Genomic DNA, 25,833 nt, shown 5'->3' with positions numbered 1-25,833 from the left:
TGTAAGGCTCTCTTTTCTCTTTTTCAAAACAAATGTATTTTATTATTACAAAAGCAATATGTATTCCTAATGGAAAATTTGAAAAACACATAATTAGAAAAAAGAGGGAAACCTATGAAAAACACTGGTACCTTGACTAATGTCCTTAGCAGTACCTGGAAGCTCTGCCCTTGGCCTGGGCAATTTGACAATCCATGTCGGAAGCCTAAAAATGCTACTCGCACTTTGACCCAGCAATTCTTGTTTAGAAATATATTCCAAGAAAATAATTGGACATGTGCCCAGAGAGTAAAATACAAGGATGTTCCTAGTTGGAAAAAAAATAGAAACAACCTATATTAGTTTGCTAGGGTTGCCATAACAAAGCACCACAGACTGGGTGACTTAACAGAAATTTTTTTCTCACAACTTTGGAGGCTAGAAATCCAAGATCAAGGCACCAGCAGGATTGATTTCTTCAGCAGCTTCTCTACTTAGCTTGTAGATGGCCATCCTCTCCCTGTATCTTCATACAGTCTTCCCTCTGCATATGTCTGTGTCCAAATTTCCTCCTCTTATAAGACACCAGTCATAGTGGATTAAGGCCCGTGCTAAAATCTTCATTTTAACTTAATTACCTCTTTAAAATCCAAACTCTAAGTACATTCACATTCTGAGATACTAGGTTAGGACTTCAACATATAAATTTTAGGGGGACATGATTCAGCCCATAACACAACCTAATCCAAGAATTGGGAGTTAGTTAAATAAATTATGACTCATTCACCCAATGGTATATACATTCTAGTTCATGTACAAATTTTTAATGCTGCCATTAAAAATAGCCCTAGAAATATATATGACATGGAAAGAATTTCATGATATATGTTGCTCAGTGAAAAGAATAGGCTACAAAATGATATGTATAGTATGATTCTTGTTCTATGTGTGAAATACATACACAGGTGCACAGACAAATGGCTAGAAATTATATTGGGGGGATGATATGGGTGATTTTCCTTTGTTTTATTTCTGTTTACTTATTTATTTCTTAACTGCACATTTAAAGTTTTTCCACAATAAATTTTTGCAATATTTTAAAAGAACTCCCCTCCTGCCATCCTGTCATCCCCCCACACGTCATAACACAAACACTCCAAAAAAAAAAAAAAGAAAGAAAGAACAGGAGGAAATCTACCATGTATATAAAGCAGGTTTCAGAGAACAGTTCTCTACTTAGGTAGTTTTCCTTTAGCCATTTCTTCTCTCCTTCTGCTAAGGTGAGTTTCAGTGAGTTATGAAAGCTTACTCTGTGCTCTTGACTGGTTCTCTTCGCCTCTATAGTGTAATGGCCTACTCATTTAAAGTGCAATGAAGTTCTCAGTGTGTTCTTATTCTTTTTTGGAGGCTGTTTGGAAAGGTTTTTGTTTAATCATAAGACATTGCTGAGGCCAGTGACATTATGACTGAATGATTCATCTTGGCTTAGGGCCTACGATCAGAGAGGCTCTGAAATCTATTTTCAAACTTGTAGAGAAAAAAAATTTTAATGGGGTGGGTTCCCAAGAAGAGAGCAGGGTGGATATGTTCAGAGTCCTGATCGTATGATTTCTAGCTTAGAAAGCAGTAGGTGCCTATTCATATCTCATTTATGGGAGAATTGACTACAGGCATTTTTCTTCTAAAGTCTGTTATTTCTTAGAGGCTGGGCCTACCACTCTAATCATTTTCTTCTAGGCCTGTCTCTCTTCCCCTTTCCCCCACTTCTGTAGCTTGGATAATTTATGCACAAAATAGATATTATTTGAATAAAAGGACAACACCTAAGTTAAGACATCATAGAGTGATTCGAGGTTACTGGTGCACACAACCCACCATGTTAAGCTTTCACTTTGTATAATATACCTCCATGGCCATTGAAATGCAGCTACTCCCCTGGTTGTTACATGGAGTAGTGACGGATTTAGCATCACTATACCTGTATAAGTAGGCCATGTACGACAATGGCAGAACTTAAAAATTTAGTCTTGCGATAAAGAGGGCATCTTGTACTAAGCACCTTGCTTACACTTCTGACAAATCTTGAGAATACCTCTAGAATTAAGAATCCTCTGCAGAGGCACATATTTCATAGACCCTTTCTTGACCTCGATTTCTCAAACAGAGATGCTTATACCAATTTGTTCATTTTCAGAGCAAAGTAATGGGCATGCCCTCCAGGTTCCTAGCATTTTTCTTTGACCCATGGTAAAATTTGAGTTAATGGCTATTTACATCTATTATGTACAGTACTCTCAGTGAACAGCTTTGATATTATAGCGTCTGACCTACCATGCTCCTGGCCAGTAAGTGTGAGTTAGGAATGCTCATCAGGTGTGTTCTTGCAATGATCAGGCAGCCCCTTCTGCTTGCAGTACTTGGAAATCAGTGGAGACGTAAGGAGAGAAAAGAAACCTGAAAAGCTACCAAGGTGGCTCTGGAAAAACCTTCCTGAACAGACTGGGTCTTGTTTGATCTTTCGTCAGACCTAGCTAGTATTTAGACAAAAGATTATCTGTGAATACAGAGTCTTATAGGTATTTCCTCTAGGCTGACAACTCCTCAAGAGCGTAGGCCACATCTTCTTTGTCCTGAGAGTGCAGGCCTGGCACAGAGCAAGGAGATAAGAGATTAAAGGGATAATAATTATCTCATTGGTTGAAGTCACAATCAACTACCACCTTCATTACATATATATTTTTCTGTTACTAATCTGGGATATGATAAAATTCCGTTAGTGTCATGAGGCTTGAATACTGTCCTAATATTATTTTAAAGTATTAGAGATGAAATAGACCTTAGAAATAATTTACTGTAGAGTACCTTCATTTTGCAGATGGGAAACTGACACCCAGAGAAGTTAAATGACTTTTCAAAGCTACTTAGTGACAGACATAGAAGCAGGAGAATCCAGGTCCTCCTGGCTTCCAGTTTGCTACTAAACACCCCAAAGTGACTAAGAAGACTGCTTCCACTTTAGGTTGTATTTTGTTTTGGTTTTTTTCTTTTTCTTCTTTCTCTCTCTCTTCACATGCTTTTATCTCCCTACTTGGACATGAGATCAACAAGCAAATCAGAGAACTTAGAACTTTTTAGAAAAGCCAGGGCTGTTGTGTTGTGACCCAGTATGGTGGGGGTGGAACTTTATCTTTCTGGAAAGGTTTTACGTTTACTCATGTTCTCTGGGCCATAGTTGAATGTGAGAGCCTTGCCCAGGTGTAGGCATCTTTACTGCTGATTGGATGTGCCTTGCTCTGGAATGTCAGGAGACCTGAGCTCTCATCTTGGCTCTGTCACACTCCTGTGACCTTGGGAAAGTTAATTTTCCTCTCTAGGCCTCAGTTCCTCCTTTATAAAACATGAAACTTGGACTACATAAGCTCCAAAATCCTATGAGTCTACCTGTTTCCACTTCTGAATTATGAGGAATTAAAACTTTTTTCTATCTTTAAAGTAAAAACCGCACCTAATCCCCATGCAATTTGATCACCCTTACATTTTTGTGTGAGTGTTGACAGGCCTTCTCTGCTCTACTTGGTAATAACTGGAATGATTTAGTTTTCATTTCAATGGTTTCAACTATTAGCTTCCATTTGTCATTCTACCAAAGAAGTAATTGGCACAATGTTTAAAGGTGATATATGACTCAGTTCTTTTGGGTCCTGTTTCAAGTGTTACTTTGAAAGTCTCTAGACTTCCTCCCCTCTATCTGTCACTCATCCGGAGTTGGATGGTATCCATGGATCCTATCTTTTTTTGCCTCTTGTGGAATTGGTAGAGAGGGCATAGGGTCTCCTCAAGATCAGGGACCCAGGGAGGTGCCTGGAAGGGGGAACATTTTCTCTAAGTAGAGGGAGGGAACGCTGCCAGGTTGCTGACTCTTGCTGTAGCAGGTGATAAGGAGTTAGTTGCAACCTGACTCCTCTCCCCACTGTGGGGTTACTGGCTTTGTGTTGCCTCGGCAAAGTCCCCTAGACATGTCATGGCAGCCTACCCCTTGCCTTCCTCTGCTTACATGCCTACACGCCCAAGAATGGAGAATCAAGAGATCAGCTTTCTGGCTGCTCTTGAAAGGATGCCCTGTTTGTTAGAGGCAAGTGGCCTGCCTTACACTGAAAATCGCCCTGATGTGCAGAGCTGCAGAATTCATAGTTATGTTACCTGCACTTAAAGGAACATAAGACCCAGTGTCGCATTACTTTGTTTGCCTCTAACAGACCCTTCTCTTTTGCATCGACTGTTTCACACCATTAATCACTCAACAGCATTTATGAAACACTTGCCTTAAGCCTGAAGGAAAGGTTGAAAAGGAAGAAAAACCATGATCTCTGGCCTTGAGGGCTAAAAAGTTGCTGAGAGGAGACTTGAGAATGCATAAAAACACAAAGTACTACACAAACAAGTTCAAATTAACATAATGCAGAGTATTTCCAGACATGTTTAGGAGTTAATTGGCAAGATCAAGCTTGGGTGGAGTTAATCAGAGAAGGCTTCTTAGAAGAATTGTCACTGCTAAATTTGACTATATTAACATTCTTACCTAGAGAACCCAGGGACAAGTATACAAAAGGTTTAAATGATTAAAGAAAGCGCCACTGAGTCATATTCCAGAAAACACAAAAGATGCAAACTAAAAAATGACATGGCAAGCTGAGTGAAAAGGCTTGAGTAGAGAGAGAATGAGGAAACTAAGCAGGGAATTTGTAGAAATTTGCGTGAAGGCTCAGTTGAAGAATTTGGATCTGATAAAATTTGTGATAGGGAGCCTCTGGAGATTCTTGAGCATGGGAATGGTATGTGAAATTGTCTGAGAAAGATTACTCTTCCTGCTATGTATAAACTAATATGGAAAAGTTAGTGGCGGGGCTCAGGTTAGAGCTGCAGCTGTGGAAATGAAGTGGAGGTACACTGGAGGGATAAGATGGAACCAGTGAGCAGAGCTTGACCAATGCTTAGACAATCATCATGACCACCCTTCACTGAGTGCTTTCTATGTGCCAGTCACAGAGCTAAGAGCTTGTCACATGAATTAATGCATTCAAACCTCAACAGAACTGTATGAGAGGAAATTAAATAACTTGCTCCAGATCATGCAACTCTAAGTGAGGAATTAGAATTTGTACCCAGGCACTCTGGCTTTGAAGCCACTTAACTACTACTATCCTAGACTGCATCTCTGAAGTCAAAAAGTAAGGAAGAAAATTACCCTACTGCTGTGGTTGAGAGTATGACCTCTAGATTCAGACTCTCTGGGATGTCTGCCTATGGCATTGACTAACTATACACTCCTAAACAAACCACTTAAAATTCTACCCCTCCTTTTCCTTATCCATAAAAATAGGGATAACTGTACCTGTGTATAGGGTTGCTATAAAGTATAAATGTGTTATAGTGTGTACTGTACTCAGCCCAGCACCTGACACACAGTAACTGTTCAATAAATGTTAACTATCAATGAAATTGTTATTATCATCCTATGTTTTAGAACCTGGCAGGATAGCACTGTAATTGCCAGAATAAGAAAAGGGGGACATTTGGTTTAAGGTTATTTACCACTCACAAGTCCTTTGCTCTTGAGTTACAGAATATTTAGGGATCAGTAGAAATCATACTGAGGGAAGTGAAGAGAAATTGAGGGATGTTCCAAAGAGAAGAGTTAACTGAAAATGCCAGTTATTCAGAGCACTGGAGAAAAATCATGTTAGAAGTGGAGGAAAGGGAGGGAGGCTAAGAATTTGGTTAGTGTTGGACCTGCTTTGTGGGTAGGGAGGACTGGGATTGCCACTTTATTAACTTATTATATATTGAGCATGAATTTAACTTCCCTTTTGGTTTCTGCTTTTTCATCCTCACTATTAATAGACTATGCACATATTAAGAAGTAATCTATGCTGCAACTTTTCCTCAGAACTGTTGTCTACTTAAAGAGGAGTTAGGAGAGAGTTTTAAAGGACACTGTTTAAAAAAATGTATACAAAAACAACGAGGAGAACATGATAGGTGATTGTCATTGTTCATAGGTCAGAGCGGCTGGTTCTCTGAAGTCCTTTTCTCCCTAGAGAGATCTCCAAGGAGAGATCTTTGTGCCCCATGGAATGACTACTTAGGAGCTGAGTCAAACAAGCAGTCTTATTTTAGTTTTCTAAAGACCAAGTCTGGGCAGGCCTATGCTTTCACTACATGGGAGGGGTAAGTGGTTAAGTTTATTCACATGTGAACTGCCTAAGTCATCTCACAGGCTACCATGGCTCAGTTAGCTCTCCCAACTGACAGAAGACACATACATGGGGGAATAAGCTACTCCCCACTGAATGTAACAGGAAGCAGTGATTTGGCACTCTGCCATTTGAATTCACTCTGTATTCTGGCATGGCTAAATGACACTGAGAAAAGATAGCAGTAATCATTGGTGAAATTATTAGTGCCCTTAAAATTACTCATCCACAAGTATTTATTGACAATGGTGAATATCTGTATAGAACACAGTACTGGTACCTAGTAAAAGCTCACATTTTGTTGATTCTGGCTTGGACTGTACATTTGCCAATATACAGCATTCAACTGCATTTCTTTCAGGAAAATTCAACTATATCTATAGAGTAAAAGAATAAGTAAGAATTGCCAGAGTCCCGTGATCCAGGAACAACTTCCCTGGGAGAACACACGGCGCTCCTCAGGCTGTTGCAGCATCATGCCGGCCTCTGCCGCTGCAGGCTTGCCCCGCATTCCATACCCCTCCCTCTATCCCCCCGACCTGAGTGAGCCAGAGCCCCTAATCAACTGCTACTTTAACCCCGTACTGTCTGAGTGAAGAACAGACACCCTCAGGCGACCTACACACAGAGGTGGTGCCAAATCCAAAGCTGAACCCTGGGAGCTGTGCAAACAAAGAAGAGAAAGGCTCCCAGCAGCCTCAGGAGCAGGGGATTAAATCTCCACAATCACCTTGATGTACCGTGCATCTCTGGAATACCTGAATAGACAACGAATCATCCCAAATTGAGGCGGTGCACTTTGGGAGCAACTGAAGACTTGGAGTTTGCTGTCTGTATCTAATTTGTTTCTGGTTTTATGTTTATCTTAGTTTAGTATTTAGAATTTATTATCATTGGTAGATTTGTTTATTGATTTGGTTGCTCTCTTCCTTTTTTTTTAAATATAGATTTTTTTTTCCTTTTCTCTTTTTGTGAGTGTGTATGTGTATGCTTCTTTGTGTGATTTTGTCTGTATAGCTTTGCTTTTACCATTTGTCCTAGGGTTCTGTCTGGTTTTGTTTTTTTTTTTTTTTTCGGATAGTTTTTAGCGCTTGCTATCATTGGTGGTTTGGTTGCTCTCTTCTTTCTTTCTTACTTTTTTTAGGACTTTTAAATTTTTTTATTTTTAATAATTTTTTAAATTTTAATAACTATATTTTATTTTATTTTATTTATTTCTTTTTTTCCTCCCTTTTCTTCTGAGCCAAGTGGCTGACAGGGTCTTGGTGCTCTGGCCGGGTGTCAGGCCTGTGCCTCTGAGGTGGGAGAGCTGAGTTCAGGACATTGGTCCACCAGAGACCTGGCTCCACATAATATCAAATGGTGAAAGCTCTCCCAGAGGTCTCCATCTCAACACTAAGACCCAGCTCGACTCAATGACCAGAAAGATACAGTGCTGGACACTCTATGCCAAACAACTAGCAAGACAGGAACACAACCCTACCCAGTAGCAGAGAGGCTGCCTAAAATAATAATAAGGTCACAGACACCCCAAAACACACCACCAGACACGGTCCTGCCCATCAGAAAGACAATTCCAGCCTCATCCACCAGAACACAGGCACCAGTCCCCTCTACCAGGAAGCCTAGACAACCCACTGAGCCTTATCCACTGAGGGCAGACACCAAAAACAAACGGAACTATGAACCTGCAGCCTGAGAAAAGGAGACCCCAAACACAGTAAGTTAAGCAAAATGAGAAGATGGAGAAATACACAGCAGATGAAGGAGCAAGGTAAAAACCCACCAGACCAAACAAATGAAGAGGAAATAGGCAATCTACCTGAAAAAGTATTCAGAGTAATGATAGTAAAGATGATCCAAAATCTTGGAAAAAGAATGGAGAAAATACAAGAAACGTTTAACAAGGACCTAGAAGTACTAAAGAGCAAACAAACCGTGATGAGCAACAAAATAAACGAAATCAAAAATTCTCTAGAAGGAATCAATAGCAGAATAACTGAGGCAGAAGAAAGGATAAGTGACTTGGAAGATAAAGTAGTGGAAATAACTACCAGAGAGCAGAATAAAGAAAAAAAAATGAAAAGAATTGAGGACAATCTCAGAGACCTCTGGGACAACATTAAACTCATCAACATCCAAATTCTAGGGTTCCCAGAAGAAGAAGAGAAAAAGAAAAGGACTGAGAAAATATTTGAAGAGATTATAGTTGAAAATTTCCCCAATACGGGAAAGAAAATAGTCAGTCAAGTCCAGGAAACACAGAGGGTCCTATACAGGATAAATCCAAGGAGAAATACGCCAAGACACATAATAATCAAACTATCAAAAATGGAATACAGGGGCTTCCCTGGTGGCGCAGTGATTGAGAGTCCGCCTGCCGATGCAGGGGACACGGGTTCGTGCCCCGGTCTGGGAAGATCCCACATGCCATGCGCGGAGAGGCTGGGCCCGTGAGCCATGGCCACTGAGTCTGCGCATCCTGAGCCTGTGCTCCGCAATGGGAGAGGCCGCAACAGTTAGAGGCCCGCGTACCGCCAAAAAAAAATGAAATACAAAGAAAAATTATTAAAAGCAGAAAGGGAAAAACAAATAACATAGAAGGGAATCCCCATAAGGTTAACAACTGATCTTTCAGCAGAAACTCTGCAAGCCAGAAGGGAGTGGCAGGACATATTTAAAGTGATGAAGGAGAAAAACCTACAACCAAGATTACTCTACCAGGAAGGATCTCATTCAGATTCGACAGAGAAATTAAAACCTTTACAGACAAGCAAAAGCTAAGAGAATTCAGCACCACCAAACCAGCTTTACAACAAATGCTAAAGGAACTTCTCTAGCAAGACTCACAAGAGAAGGAAAAGACCTACATAACAAACCCAAAACAATTAAGAAAATGGTAATAGGAACATACATATCAATAACTACCTTAAATATAAATGGATTATCGCTCCAACCAAAAGACATAGACTGGCTGAATGGATACAAAATCAAGACCCATATATGTGCTGTCTACAAGAGACCCACTTCAGACCTAGGGACACATACAGACTGAAAGTGAGGGGATGGAAAAAGATATTCCATGCAAATGGAAACCAAAAGAAAGCTGGAATAGCAATTCTCATATCAGAAAAAATAGACTTTAAAATAAAGACTACTACAAGAGATAAAGAAGGACACTACATAACGATCAATCCAAGAAGAAGATAAAACAATTGTAAATATTTATGCACCCAACATGGGAGCACCTCAATACATAAGGCAAATGCTAACAGCCATAAAAGGGGAAATCAACAGTCGCACAAACATAGTAGGGGACTTTAACACCCCACTTTCACCAATGGACACATCATCCAAAACGAAAATAAATAAGAAAACACAAGCTTTAAATGATACATTAAATAAGATGGACTTAATTGATATTTAGAGGACATTCCATCCAAAAACAACAGAATACACTTTCAAGTGCTCTTGGAACATTCTCCAGGATCAAGCATATCTTGGGTCACAAATCAAGCCTTGGTAAATTTAAGAAAATTGAAATCTTATCAAGTACCTTTTCCAACCACAACGCTATGAGACTAGAAAGCAATTACAGGAAAAAAATTGGTAAAACTTACAAACACATGGAGGTTAAACAATACACTACTAAATAGCCAAGAGATCACTGAAGAAATCAAAGAGGAGATCAAAAAATGACTAGAAAAAAATTGCAATGAAAACATGACAACCCAAAACCTGTGGGATGTAGCTAAAGCAGTTCTAAGTGGGAAATTCATAGCAATACAATCCTACCTTAAGAAACAAGAAACATCTCAAATAAACAACCTAACCTTACACCTAAAGCAATTAGAGAAAGAAGAACAAAAAACCCCAAAGTTAGCGGAAGGAAAGAAATCATAAAGATCAGATCAGAAATAAATGAAAAAGAAATGAAGGAAACGATAGCAAAGACCAATAAAACTAAAAGCTGGTTCTTGAGAAGACAAATAAAATTGATAAAACATAAGCCAGACTAATCAAGAAAAAAAGGGAGAAGACTCAAGCCAATAGAATTAGAAATGAAAAAGGAGAAGTAACAACTGACACTGCTGAAATACAAATGATCATGAAAGATTACTACAAGCAACTGTATGCCAATAAAATGGATAACCTGGAAGAAATGGACACATTCTTAGAAAAGCACAACCTTCCGAGACTGAATCAGGAAGATATAGAAAATGTAAACAGACCAATCTCAACCACTGAAATTGAGACTGTGATTAAAAATCTTCCAACAAACAAAAGCCCAGGACCAGATGACTTCACAGGCAAATTCTATGAAACATTTAGAGAAGAGCTAACACCTACGCTTCTCAAACTCTTCTAAAATATAGCAGAGGGAGGAACTCTACCAAACTAATTCTACAAGGCCACCATCACCCTGATACCAAAATCAGACAAACATGACACAAAGAAAAAAAACTACAGGTCAATATCACTGATGAACATAGATGCAAAACTCCTCAACAAAATACTAGCAAACAGAATCCAACAGCACGTTAAAAGGATCATATATCATGATCAAGTGTGGTTTATCCCAAGAATGCAAGGATTCTTCAATATACGCAAATCAATCAATGTGATAAACCATATTAACAAATTGATGGAGAAAAACCATATGATCATCTCAATAGATGCAGAAAAAGCTTTTGACCAAATTTAACACCATATATGATAAAAAACCCTGCAGAAAGTAGGCATAGAGGGAACTTTCCTCAACATAATAAAGGCCATATACAACAAACCCACAGCCAACATTGTTCTCAATTGTGAAAAACTGAAACCATTTCCTCTAAGATCAGGAACAAGACAGGGTTGTCCACTCCCACCACTATTATTCAAGATAGTTTTGGAAGTTTTAGCCACAGCAATCAAAGAAGAAAAAGAAATAAAAGGAATCCAAATTGGAAAACAAGAAGTAAAGCTGAAAAAAAAAAAAAAAAGAAGTAAAGCTGTCACTGTTTGCAGATGAAATAGTACTATACACAGAGAATCCTAAATATGCTACCAGAAAACTACTAGAGCTAATCAATGAATTTGGTAAAGTAGCAGGATACAAAATTAATGCACAGAAATCTCTGGCATTCCTATACACTAATGATGAAAAATCTGAAAGAGAAATTAAGGAAACACTCCCAGTTACCGTTGCAACAAAAAGAATAAAATACCTAGGGATAAACCCACCTAAATAGATAAAAGACCTGTATGCAGAAAACTATAAGACACTGATGAAAGAAATTAAAGATGATACAAACAGATGGAGAGATATACCGTGTTCTTGGATTGGAAGAATTAACATTGTGAAGATGACTATACTACCCCAAACAATCTACAGATTGAATGCAATCCCTATCAAACTACCAATGGCATTTTTCACAGAACTAGAGCAAAAAATTCCACAATTTGTATGGAAACACAAAAGACCCCGAATAGCCAAAGCAATCTTGAGAAAGAAAAATGGAGCTGGAGGAATCAGACTCCCTCCCTTCAGACTATACTACAAAGCTACAGTAATCAAGGTAGTATGGTACTGGCACAAAAACAGAAATAGAGATCAATGGAACAGGATAGAAAGCCCAGAGATAAACCCACACACTTATGGTCACCGTATTTTTGATAAAGGAGGCAAGGATACACAATGGAGAAAAGACACCCTCTTCAATAAGTGGTTCTGGGAAAACTGGACACCTAGATGTAAAAGAATGAAATTAGAGCACTCCCTAACACCATACACAAAAATAAACTGAAAATGGATTAAAGTCCTAAATGTAAGGGCAGACACTTTAAAACTCTTAGTGGAAAACATAGGCAGAACACTTTATGACATAAATCACAGCAAGATCCTTTTTGACCCACCTCCTAGGGAGTGGAAATAAAATCAAAAATAAACAAATGGGACCTAATGAAACTGAAAAGCTTTTGCACAGCAAAGGAAACCATAAACAATACCAAAAGACAACCCTCAGAATGGGAGAAAATATCTGCAAATGAAGCAACTGACAAAGGATCAATCTCCAAAATTTACAAGCAGCTCATGCAGCTCAATAACAAAAATCAAACAACCCAATCCAAAAAAGGGCAGAAGACCTAAATAGACATTTCTCCAAAGAAGATATACAGATTGCCAAGAAACACATTAAAGGATGCTCAACATCACTAATCATTAGAGAAATGCAAATCAGTACTACAGTGAGGTATCACCTCACACCAGTCAGAATGGCCATCATCAAAAATATGCAAAAAATAAATGCTGGAGAGGGTGTGGAGAAAAGGGAACCCTCTTGCACTGTTGGTGGGAATGTAAATCGATACAGCCACTATGGAGAACAGTATGGAGGTTCCTTAAAAATCTAAAGATAGGACTACCATACGACCCAGCAATCCCACTACTGGGCATATACCCTGAGAAAACCATAATTCAAAAAGAGTTATGTACCACAATGTTCATTGAAGCTCTATTTACAATAGCCAGGACATGGAAGCAACCTAATTGTCAACAGATGAATGGATAAAGAAGAGGTGGCACATATATACAATGGAATATTACTCAGCCATATAAAGAAACAAAGTTGAATTATTTGTAGTGAGGTGGATGGACCTAGAGTCTGTCATACAGAGTGAAGTAAGTCAGAAAGAGAAAAACAAATACTGTATGCTAACACATATATGTGTAATCTAAAAAAAAAAAAAGGGTTGTGAAGAACCTAGGGGCAGGACAGAAATAAAGACGCAGATGTAGAGAATGGACTTGAGGACACGGGGAGTGGGAAGGGGAAGCTGGGATGAAGTGAGGGAGTGACATGGACATATATACACTATCAAATGTAAAATAGATAGCTACTGGGAAGCAGCTGCATGGCATCGGGAGATCAGCTCGGTGCTTTGTGACCACCTATACGGGTGGGATAGGGAGGGTGGGAGGAGATGCAAGAGGCAGGAGATATGGGGATACATGTATAGCTGATTCACTTTGTTATACAGCAGAAACTAACACACCATTGTAAAACAATTATACTCCAATAAAGATGTTAAAAAGATAGTAATAATAAGTAAGAAGAATTGATCAGGTACAATGTAGTTTGAGTGTATTTTTTCTCTTCTGTTTCCCTCTGTTAAGAAATCCAGTTCATCAATGGTACAGTGACTGCTATTACACAGCAATAATTGGTGTCTGTGAGCTCATGTTGAGTGCTTGTTACAGAATTTGAAAGGGCAAGGCATATTTCGTGTACCAGTCCTCAACTATCTCCATCAATCTGTCACCATAGAGACAGAAATCTTAAGACTTCCTACAATCATTTGAGAAGAGAAATGTCTATTTCTGGCTGAGACTTGGCCTCTCCGGCGTAGAGTTTACGAGGAATTTCTTACTACTTACTATGTAGTGTGGAATTTAGGACAAAATATGGAGCAACGTTATGGGGTAAGAGGATCAGCAATATTAAAAAAGGAAAAACCTACTTTGATTATCATAGAGCTAGATCCTACAAATCAGTTATGACCTGGATATAATTTAGCTACTTTAGAAGTAACTTATCTTCATGTTCTGTGGCCTGACTCTCTCTGGAGTGTGGTTGAATAGTTTCTTGCCATAATTATTCCCATAACTTACAGAGCAATCACCACCCTGAGATCAGGTCTCCCACAAACAATTAAGTCATAAACTCAAATATCAGTTACCAAAGATCATCTGGCTTAAAGAATTTTCTTAGCTGCTACTTCCTTAGGTCTTTATAGATAAATAAGACCAAGTACCTCTTTGTAAGTTTCCGTTTTGCCTCTACTGCAATACCAATCAAATGGCCTTTTTGGAGAATCTAATTTTGTTTTCTAGAAAGATGAGAAATTCTAATCTTTCAAATAGCCTGTGTTAGCACTAATTCTGAAGCCAAGTAGGACCCATGGAAAAGAAGAATTTATTTCAGTCTATTTTACCTCTTGGAATATTAATTCCATGAGAAAACACTTTATTAAATTCTGCTGACATTTAAAGCTTATAAAATACATTTGCCTGATTCTTTTAAACCACATTAAACTTTTTTCTTTGGATACTTCCAAAATTGCATTGGAATCTATCAAATTTTAAAACAGTTACCCTTGGATACCCCAATTTCACCTCAAGGAATTTCTTCCAGAAAAATATTGCCATTAAATGAAAGTCTATTCTGAACTTGAAGCTATTCAGCCTAATTCCTGCACTTGGCCCCGGGAATGCCAGAAAAGAGATTGGTGGATTCTCTTTTGAAAAAAATGTAACATCTCAAGAGAAATTGTATTTGGGGGCCCTACAGTGAAGCAGATGGATTCCTGCTTGATGACCCCAAAGTAAATCCCACCAACAGACAAGCCCCATTTGAGTACTCAGAACTAACAATCAGCTATTATGTGAAAGCCACTTGACGTTTGAGGAATGTCTCCATCATGAAAGGCAGATGCCAAAACAAAGGGATTTGGGGAAAAAAAGAGACAATGCAGGAAGATAAATTATATCCATGAAACATGAATAAACAACAATGGCATGCTATAAAAAAAGGGAATGATCAGAAAATAAAGGGAGCTTTTGGAAATGAAAAATATGGTTTCCTATGAAATAGGAAATTTGTAGAAGTGTTGGGAGATGAAGACAAGGAAATTTCCCAGGAGGTAGATCCAAGAGATGATACAGAAAGAGAAAACTGAAGACAATGTTAGAGGGTTAGTCCAGGAAGTTCAATATTTCTTGGAAAATGGAGAGGGAGAGAGAGAGATTGAGAGCAGACTATATCAGTCAGAGTCCTAACAGCAAACCCGATTCACCCTACATGGTTCTGATAAAGTGATTTTTACGAAGGGACTCCTTATGGAAGTGTGAGCAGTAAGGATTAAGGGAACAAACAAGGGTGGTATAGTATCCAGAGACTAGCAACAATGAGAAGCTGTTACACTCCCAGGACTGAAGGGGCAACGTTGGAGGAGGTGGTATAAATGGAGCCCAGCGAGAACTGCAGCCAAGGAGGTAGAGACTCCCAGCAGGAGACATAGCTACTGCCCAAGAGATGTGGCTTTACATCAGGAATACAGCAGGGAAGAAACACTCTGACTTCTCTCTCTTCTTGTGATCTGATCTCACATTGGCCAAACCTAACCAGAAACCAGCTGATAGAGTCTACTGGGGTCATTCTCTCAGAGCAGGTCAGGACTAGTATGTGAAGGGAAATAAATTATTGTAGAATAATACAATAGCATTTTCCCATCTGAAAACCATCTATGACCATCCCAGAGAATTTAAAAAAAAAAAAAAAAGTCCTACATAAGCACAATATAATGAAATTTCACAACACTATTAACAAAGAGAAGATCTTAAAAGCTTCCAGAGAGGAAAAAACATCATATATAAAGGATCAGAAATCACAAAGGCATTGGCTTGATCAACAACACTGAATGCTATATGACAGTGGAGCAATGTTTTCAAATTTCTGAGGAAACATTCTTTCCAAGCCAAATCACTAGTTAATTGTAAGGATGGAATAAAGACATTTGCAAACATGCAATGTCGCAAAAAATTTACCCTCTAGACACCCTTTCTTAGGAAGCTATTACAAAACAAAGGAGTAAACAAGCAAACAAAAACAGAAGCCCCTGGGTTGCGAGAACATGATATATGCATAGCCAAGAAGTGAAGAGAAACCCCTGGCTGACAGCTATGCAGAAGACCTAGAATATTTCTAGTTTAAACAGAGCAGGAGAGAAGAAGTCTCCGTTAAGACGTCTTTAAGGAAAAAGACAAACCACTAATCATTTTCAGAGAGATTTAACAACTCTTTGGAGGGTTTGAGACAGGCAATGAAAGCAAATGATTATTTAAGAAAATCAGCCTTCTAAAGCTATTTGATTTCTTAATTTGTGTATACATATTGCTTTTATACATTGAATTTAAAATACTCTTACAAGAATGCAAAGTATAAGTGCAAAGATATCATTACAACATTGTGTGTTATATCAGAAAGTTGAAAATAACCTAAATGTCCATTAGTGAAAGATTGGTTAAATTATGGTGCTGCCCAATGATAGAATACTATGTATCCTTGAAAAGGAATGAAAGAGAGTCTAGATGTATACTGAGTGAAAAGATGTCCTAGATATATGTTTAAGGGAAAAAAAAATAGGTTTCAAAACTTGTATCCATTATGTGACCGTTTTTAAAAGTAAAAAAAAAAACTTCTAAATATGTATTACTTTATACATAGGAAAAACAAAAGCTTGGAGAACCGTGGATTTTTATTTTCTAATTAAACTTTTTGGTATTGAGTTGTTGTTTATAATGAGGATGGACTTCATGTACTCAGAAAAATCAACACAGATTAATTTTTAATTTAATTAGTTTATTTTTATTGAAGTATAGCTGATTTACAATGTGCCAATCTCTGCTGTACAGCAAAGTGACTCAGTTATACACATATAGACATTCTTTTTTTTTGTATTCTTTTCCATTATGGTTTATCAAAGGATACTGAATATAGTTCCCTGTGCTATACAATAGGACCTTGTTGTTTATTCATCCTATATATAATAGTTTCAGATGAATTTTTAATAAGATTACTTTGGGGCTTAGAAATCAATTTTTCCATACCTTCAGTTAACAATATTCATTCATCAAACTATTGTGTTTGGTACTGGAGAGACAGAGATGAATAAAATATATTTCCTGCCTTCAATTTTTTGTTTTTTGGATTAAGCTATGGTTTTTATTTTATTTTATTTTATTTAACATCTTTATTGGGGTATAATTGCTTTACAATGTTGTGTTAGTTTCTGCTATATAACAAAGTGAATCAGCTATACGTATACATATATCCCCATATCCCTCCATATCCCACCCCTCTAGGTGGTCACGAAGCACAGAGCTGATCTCCCTGTGCTATGCTCCTGCCTTCAATTTTATGACAGTCTAATGGAATGTTTTTTAAACTGCCTGGTGCTTCAGGGGTGGAATAAATGTTTGATCTGAATTTTGTTTCAAAATATATTTAAAATATTAAAACACCTGTAATAAAATTAATTTAATATAATAACTTTTAGTATATTGGGACCACCACTGGTTAATTTCTACTGTCAGGTAAACTAGTATTTTGTGTGTGTAGCTATCAGCATTAAATTTTTCCTGTTATTTCTGAGCATATATTTGAATTTATTGTAAACATGTCATTACTTAGAAAGTTGTAGCTTTATATTGGTCTTTAAAAAATCTAATCTGTGTAAGGTTTTTATAGAATAATGTGCATGTGACTATGCAACCACTGCATATATGTGCTAAACATGATTAAATACACAACAAAGCTCAAGTTCATCTGCTTGATGTACATTTTATGTGCAATAACAGATAAATGTATAACAGGTAGAGAGGATTTTGCAGATCCTTAAATTTAAAGCTTTATAAGATTTCATTGTTTGTCTGACTTTTATAATAAAGCGTGTGAGCAGTTTTTGGCTATTTTTGTGAACCAGTTTTTAAAACATTTTATTATTAACACTTTGAAACAGATACAAAGTAAACAATAGAATAATGAACAACTCTATACTTATCACCCAGCTTCAACAGTTGTCAATATTCTGCCATTCTTGTGTCATCCAAGACTGACACAAGGGATCTTGATTCCCTACTTGATTATTATTTTTTCCAATAAACGTTTTCCATTACTTCTGTTTCAAGTTTCTGAATCTGTCCAGTTGAAGAGCAATCAAAAAAACGTCGTTACCATTTGTAATTACTTATCTTTGTTGATCAGGATTTCCTCAGTGTTACTCAATCTAAACAAACTACAGAAATGTTTTGGATACGGAAGCTTATATAAGACTGCAATTATCATTTATAAATCCTAATTTCAAACTTTAGTCCTCACCAAGATAATCTGGTTTCTGATATTTTTTATATTAAAAATTTTTTGCTAAAACTATTACATAAACATGCTTTAAAAACTTCAAAAATAGTACAAAGAGTATGCATAAAAAAGAACATCTTCTTCCTACCCCTACCCCTCCCAGTTCCTCTTTTCAGAGGCCAGTTTCTTTGGGAGAATTTCCAGAAATACTCTATGCATGCACATACAAGCATGTGCATAACTATAACCCTTAAAGAGAAAAGAAAAGAAAAGCCTTATTGGCAGCGCACACTGTTCTATACCATGCCTTTGTTCATTAATGTTTCTTTTAATACACAGATCAAAGAGTTTCTGAAAAGATACAAAACTGCTGGTATAGTGGGAATCACATCTCTGACAGCACAACATCAGTGAACAAAGAGAAGAGGGAGCGAATACCTTGCTTTTGGGAAATGGAAAAGGCCATATGAAGTTTCAGCTGAATCTTGATGGAAAAGCTCGCATGGCAGAAAAGTATTACACTAGAAGATTGTTTTAAGTGGTAATACGCACCAATCCCAAACCTAATTTCTTGGTTTTTCTTTTTTCTTTCTTCACAGCATATGTTAATTGGTGGGTACAATATATCCAGAGCAGCTGCTAGTCTGTTGAAAGTCATCCCTGCTATGTTGAAAGCATGCTGGAATTTGAGTCAAAAGACCTGGGTTCTAGTTTTAGGCAAGCCATATAACCGCTTTAGTTTCCTTATTTCTATAATGGGGATACCACGTACTTGTCTTTCTTACCAGGTTTTGAGACCATATACTGAACTAGAGTACCATCCTAATGTGAAAGCAAATTGTCTTTGGAGTCTAAGAAACATAGGTCTGTTTTGAAGCTATGAATGGTATAGTTGCTAAGTACCTGCTGTTTGCCAGACACTATCCTAAGTGAGAGGATATAAGGGTGAACAAGACAGACAGGCACTTAAATTGTTTTTGAGCATTTATTGTGTGCCAGGCTCTGTGCTAAGGCTGAGAAGTAGTGGTTAGTCCTTTGGTGGTCTTATTTGCTCACATAGCTACAAATAACAACTGTATGTGAAAACTCTCAAATTTATACTCCTGGACTGACGTTTCTGAACTTGACTCTTAAATATACAATACCTGGGTTTCCCTGGTGGCGCAGTGGTTGAGAGTCCGCCTGCCGATGGAGGGGATGCATGTTCGTGCCCCGGTCCAGGAAGATCCCACATGCCGCGGAGCGGCTGGGCCCGTGAGCCATGGCCGCTGAGCCTGTGTGTCCGGAGCCTGTGCTCCACAACGGGAGAGGCCACAGCAGTGAGAGGCCCACGTACCGCAAAAAAAAAAAAAAAGAAAAGAAGAGTGACCAAGGAGTAGTCAGAGGGGTAAAAGTAACACTGGAATGTGTGGTGCTATGGAAGGCCTTTAGGAAATGGTCTAAGACAAATGTCTCAGTGAATTAGCAGTCAGATTTTAAGCAGAGAACATCACTCAGCAATTTAAGTTCTGATCATCCTCCCCCTTTATTAGGAAATTGTATATCAACATATCTTAGGGAAAAAACACCTCCCCAACTCGCACCTTAAAATTACTATTTTATTTTCGTATCAGTATTTTATCTTCCAGTATGTATTTATAATGCATAAACATTTTTGCATTGTTGTAGCTACAATGGATGCATAGTTTTTATTTTTCCATTTTAAAGTGAAAGGAACTTAATGACTTCATAATTATCATTTTAGTGGCTGTTTAATATTCCATTCAATGACATTTTAGAGAACTGTAAAAAGATATGGCTGGTTCTACTAAAACTATAGGAAGAAGAAAAAAAACTACAGGAAGATAAACTTTTTCTCACAACCCATCCTCCTTTACCATTAACAAGATCATTTAAAATAGTTAAAGAAGCACAGAAGCAAATGAGCCTATCAATCAATAATTTTGTCTTCTGGAGTTTAAATACATATAAACCAATGCCAATATGTTGCTTCTTCAACTTCATACGGTCACATTTCAACTCTGGAGAGATAACGGAAAATTTGATTATATCCTAAGAAGAACAGGGTTAAACCACAGAGAGACATATTTATTTCGTTGATCCTTGAAATACATGGACTTTCTTCTTTCTTTTTTTTAATAGTGTTTATTTATTTTTACCTGTTGACAGTTTGCTTTATTTATTTATTTATGGCTGTGTTGGGTCTTCGTTTCTGTGCGAGGGCTTTCTCTAGTTGTGGCAAGCGGGGGCCACTCTTCATCGCGGTGTGCGGGCCTCTCACTGTCATGGCCTCTGTTGTGGAGCACAGGCTCCAGACGCGCAGGCTCAGTAATTGTGGCTCACGGGCCCAGTCGCTCCACGGCATGTGGGATCTTCCCAGACCAGGGCTCGAACACGTGTCCCCTGCATTGGCAGGCAGACTCTCAACCACTGCGCCACCAGGGAAGCCTGGACTTTCTTCTTAAACTAGCAAACTGAAGATCAATATATCACCTTGATGCACATTGTTCTGAATCTCCACCAACAGATAATGAAATCAAGGGCAAGAATAAATGATGCTTTTATGTATTGCCATTAAGACTTAAAAATGGACTGAAGAGTTCTAAGGTATCCAAGTGAGTTTTTTTTTTTTAAGTATTCTTTGATGACTTCATACCTTCAGAGTTTCATTTATGTCATCATAAAAATCCTATAGTACAAAGGGGGCAGAAATGGTTAAGACCTGATTTAGTTGAAGTGGTCTCATTTGTTTGTTTAAAGATTAGCCCTAAATTAATGATTAAGCTATCAAACAAGACGAAAAAGAGGGATTTTCTGGAGCTGCAGTGTTTGAGTTTCTGTAGGAAATATAACAGAAGCAAAACGTGAACTTGTGATTGAGCCAAGGACATTTTATTTCTTTGATCTAATGAACTTCTGTGCTGAAATCAGTACTTTAGCTCAGAAAAGCTAAACGTCTTTTGTCACCAACAAACAGGTCTCTAGTTTGGTGACATCAAAAGTAATTGATCAGCAGCACTATTTACAATAACCAAGACATGGAAACAACTTAAATGTCCATCGACAGATGAATGGATAAAGAAGATGTAGTATATAGATATAGATATAGATACACACACACACACACACACACACACACACACACACACACACACATAATGGAATATTACTCAGCCATTAAAAAGAATGAAATAATGCCATTTGCAGCAACATGTATGGATCTAGAGATTATCATACTAAGTGAAGTAAGTCAGAAAGAGAAAGACAAATACCATGATATCACGTATATGTGGAATCTAAAATACAACACAAATCAACATATCTACGAAACAGAAACAGAGTCACACACGTAGAGAACAGACTTGTGGTTGCCAAGGGGGCATGGGTGGGAAGTGTTGGGAGTTTGGGATTAGCAGATGCAAACTATTATATGTAGTATGAATAAACAACAAGGTCCTACTCTATAGCACAGGGAACTATATTCAATATCCTGCGATAGGGCTTCCTTGGTGGCGCAGTGGTTGAGAGTCCGCCTGCCGATGCAGGGACACGGGTTCGTGCCCCGGTCTGGGAAGATCCCACATGCCGTGGAGCGGCTGGGCCTGTGAGCCATGGCCGCTGAGCCTGCGCGTCCAGAGCCTGTGCTCCGCAATGGGAGAGGCCACAACAGTGAGAGGCCCGCGTACCGCAAAAAAAAAAAAAAAAAATCCTGTGATAAACCATAATGGAAGTGAATATGAACAAGAATATATATATATATTATACATATATATAGATATATAAAACTGAGTCACTTTGCTGTACAGCAGAAATTAACACAACATTGCAAATCAACTATACTTCAACAAAATTTTTTTGAAAAAGTAATTGATCTGGAAGCCTCAGACTCTAGGGCTGCTGAACTCCCTCAGTTTAACTCAATAAATCTGTGTTGAGTTCCTACTTTTGTGCAGGACAAAGCGTTAGACACAGCTTCTAGGACATCCTTATTTAAAGGCTTATCTTCTCTCTTACCCCTTTGTTTAAGACTAGCTTTAGCTCTCTGCACGGATCTTGTTGGCAGTTTCCTTCTTCCTGTCTAGGGAGAAGCTGCTTTTGTCTTCATTCCAGGTTGTGTGGATGGGTAGTGATGTCAGGTCTATCTAGAGCACCAGCCAGCTTAAGGAAGGTCCTGGGATAAGGGCTTGCAGACTCTCTTTGTGGTAGAGGAGAGAGGAGGAATTCGTGATAAGCAGAGATGCGGGCCTCTGAATCACATGGAGACTCAAAGTATTGAGTACTTTCTACGCACCACATTCTCATTTAACCCTTGGTTGATAAACGGTTGTATGAAGGAGATGGTATTGTTTAACTGCATTTTACAGATAAGGAAACTGCCTAGTGACTTATCCAAGGCCACAGAGTATGTGGTGGATCTGAGATATGAATCTGTTTTCTACGTCCTCAAAGGCTCTCCACCACAGTGCATGGGGCCCACTAGAATTTCAGGTCCAGAGCAAATTATACTGGGCCCGCCACTCCCATGTTTTTACAAGACAAAATCTGTCTAGAATGTATATCTAATAAAGTAGTAAAGGGAAAACAGGTCATGGACAGGCAGTTTATAGCCTGAGAAGTGAGTATGTGGGCTACGGGTCCACCTTAAAAAATTTTTTTTGTCTTGATAAGAAGTCTCTAAGGTTATTTTAGAACTAGTGTTACTGAGTTCTTGCCCATAGTACAAGGACCTGTTTTCTCCACTAGACAAAAATACGAATGGCTGGTCCAGTTTTGTCTCAAATAATGATCGTGAGGATAAAATAAGGCCCTTTGAAAACTATGGCACTTAAAACTTTTAGGCAGCAGCATCTTTCCAAGGTATCAGGGAACTGTGAAGTAGCTGATTAAAATAAATTCTTGATTACTTGAGATACAGGAGATATAGCAGTAGCATTTGGTAACTGGACTTCATAGATATGATCTAAAACCGCATTCAAACCAGCAATTTTAATCTTTCTGAGATTTGGCTCTTCGTAGAGCTTAAAAAAAAAAAAAAAAGACGAGGCGTAAAATGCCAGTAAGATTAATTAAATTTCTTTTCCTTTGAGCCCTGTCCAAACGTTGACGGAATTAGGACAGAACACAAAGATTAAGAAAAAAAAGCCAGAAAGAGACGCACGTACACGGACTGTGCCAGTCAATATTGAGGTAAGGAAGTGAGTTTTGGGGGAAAGACCTCAGACTTCCCTGGGGACCGCTTTGCTTCGGGACAATTCCCTTTGGCAATATTCCAGAATCTGAGTCCCCAGGGCTCCCCCCAGTGGGAAGGGGAAGATGCGCGTGGCCAGGCGCGCGCGTACGCGTGTACACTCACGTGTACACTCACACACGCGCGCGCGCACCCTACACATACACTCAGCCTGTTTCCTCCGCGCCTCCTCCCCCCGGGGGGCGGGTCTCTTTCTCTTTAAAGAGCAGAAGGTCTCCTCGAAAACCCAGGCTCTCTAAGGCCCCGGGGGCCCGGGGCCCGAGCTGCTTGCAGCCAATGGGCGCGGTGGAGCGGCTCGAGCGCGGCTGACGCTGCACCAATGGGCGCTCGCGGGGGGCGGGGGCAGTGGAGGAGACACTATTGTTGATGAGGAGGAGCGGCAGCGGCGGCGGCGGCTGCACCACCTCGTTGCTGTCGGTCGCGGCCCGGGCGCCCCCCGCACCCCGAACTCCGGCTTCGTCACCCGGTCGCGGGGGCCTTCCATCCGGTCTCGAGAATCCTCCCCTTGCAACCCAACAACAACAAAACCCCACGTCTCGCCCAGTCACCGGGGAGGGGGGGAACCATGTCCCAGCGGGTGAGGCGCAATGGGTCCCCCACGCCGGCCGGCTCCCTCGGGGGCGGTGCGGTCGCCACGGCCGGGGGATCCGGGAGCCGCCTGCAGCCCATGAGGGCGACGGTTCCGTTCCAGCTGAAGCAGCAGCAGCAGCAACATGGCAGCCCCACGCGGAGCAACGGCGGCGGCGGCGGCAACAACGGCGGCTGCTGTGGTGGCGCCTCAGGCCCCTCGGGCGGCGGCGGCAGCAGCGGGGCCCCGCGCACTGCCTCGCGCAGCACAAGCCCCACGCGGGGCGGCGGGAGTGCGGCCGCGCGCACCAGCCCCACGGTGGCCACGCAGACGAGCACGTCCTCGACGTCCACGCGAGGCACCAGCCCCACGCGCGGCGCCGCGCCCGGGGCCCGCGGGAGCCCCCCACGGCCGCAGCCCCCGCCGGCGCTGCTGGGCACCGTGTCGTCGCCTTCCTCGTCGCCCACCCACCTGTGGACAGGCGAGGTGAGCGCGGCCCCACCCGCAGCCCGCGTCCGGCACCGGAGGAGGTCCCCGGAGCAGAGCCGAAGCTCCCCGGAGAGGAGGAGCCCGAGCGCCCCTCTTTGCAAAGCAGGTACGTGCTGGGGACCGCGCGAAGAGGGGAAGGCGACGGCGGGAAGAGGTCCCGGGCGCGCGCCGCTACCGCGCAGGGACTGCGGCGCTGCCGCGGAGCCGGGGTGGCCGGGGGGCGGGGCCGGGGCGGGGCCCGGGAGGTGCGGCCCAGCCTTGTCCGGGCCATCCCCGCGCCCCCTGCGCCGCTCCCTCCCCGGCCGTCTCATTCTTGCCTCAGTCGGCCCTACGTTGGTGCCCGTCCCTGGAGGTGCAGCCGCTAACCTTGTGCTTGGCCTGATGTGTTAATGATAAACCTGGGTTTCTGGCCGCCCGCTGGTTACTGCTTACCCTCCCTTGGGGGTGAGGCTGAGTGGTTTGTCACTTCAGTGACATGGTTAATGTTAGTATGGCACATATCTGCTGCTAAGTATTTGTCTTTCACAGAACAGTTTCAGATTTGGGGGATTTGAGTGCACTAGCATAGCAGGTTTGGTTGGGGGTCCCTGAACAGACATGAGGCTCGGAGCATGTTAGCATTTACTAAGATTTGCTAAGTGGGTACAAGAAGTGAGAAGTAAGTTAAGCAAGATTCCTTTGGGGGGTTTATGGGCTTTGTATGAGGCTCTGGTGTATGTCTGTTACACTGATTTTGTGTTTAGGATGAAAACCATTTTTTTTTTAAAACAAGATCCAAGATTTGTCTCCCTGTTATTACTTTAGGGACCTAAAAATTGTTTTTCTCTAGACTTGGGAGCTTTTTTTGGGGAAAGTCCTGAATGGAGCTCTTGGGTTCCTTGGGAGTCATTCATAAAGAGGAACTCAAAAGAGGACTTCATATTGTGGAAATGGAAAGAGAAAAAATTTATCATCTGATTGCCTTCGTGTTAGAATCCACTGAAAAGAGAAATGGGTGGTTTTTAGCTTACGTATTAATACTGCCAGCGTATACCTTTGTCTTTCACTGTCTCGGGAATTTCTGTTAGAATCTTTAGGCAGAATGGCTGGATATTTCAGGAAACTTAGTACAGTACTTCCTAACGAAATAGAACAGATGAAGTGGTTTCAAGGGTTCATTCAAAAAATGCAGGGAGTGGGATGAGTCTTTTCTACTGTTTATTTTATCAAAGATTTTAGACAATGGATATTTTCTGGGAAGAGAATTGCCCTGAAGAATGATCAATAGTGTTTTCTGACTAGAAAAAGAATGCTGTTTTAAACCTTCTGAAAATGCAAAATGCTTTTTTTAAACTTTGTTAAAAGAACCCCCTCTTCCTCAAATAATAGCTATTGCTTACTGAGCTCCTCCTTATG

The 25,833-nt window shown here is 40.2% G+C and overlaps 1 protein-coding gene and 1 long non-coding RNA gene across 3 annotated transcripts in view; one reads left to right on the top strand and one right to left on the bottom strand.

Moving 5' to 3' along the window:
* Positions 1–16,574: 16,574 nt before the first annotated feature.
* On the bottom strand, positions 16,575–24,543 carry LOC141279150 (uncharacterized). Its single transcript, XR_012333005.1, has 3 exons — positions 24,421–24,543; positions 19,279–19,422; positions 16,575–17,973 (listed from the first exon to the last, which is right to left on the bottom strand). It is a non-coding gene; the product is annotated as an uncharacterized lncRNA (long non-coding RNA).
* FAM117B (family with sequence similarity 117 member B) overlaps positions 23,803–25,833 on the top strand; it is a 93,491-nt gene continuing 91,460 nt past the window's right edge. For both annotated transcript variants that reach the window (XM_019939097.2, XM_019939096.3), the window contains exon 1: positions 23,803–24,544. In XM_019939097.2, coding sequence (XP_019794656.1) covers positions 23,947–24,544 — 598 coding nt within the window. In that variant the 5' untranslated portion in view covers positions 23,803–23,946. The remainder of the gene's footprint in view (positions 24,545–25,833) is intronic.

The sequence above is a fragment of the Tursiops truncatus genome, chromosome 7 (assembly GCF_011762595.2).
Source record: "Tursiops truncatus isolate mTurTru1 chromosome 7, mTurTru1.mat.Y, whole genome shotgun sequence".
Classification (NCBI taxonomy): Eukaryota; Metazoa; Chordata; class Mammalia; order Artiodactyla; family Delphinidae; genus Tursiops; species Tursiops truncatus.
Note: the sequence above shows the minus strand (reverse complement) of the source record. Positions and strands in the feature narration are given on the sequence as shown.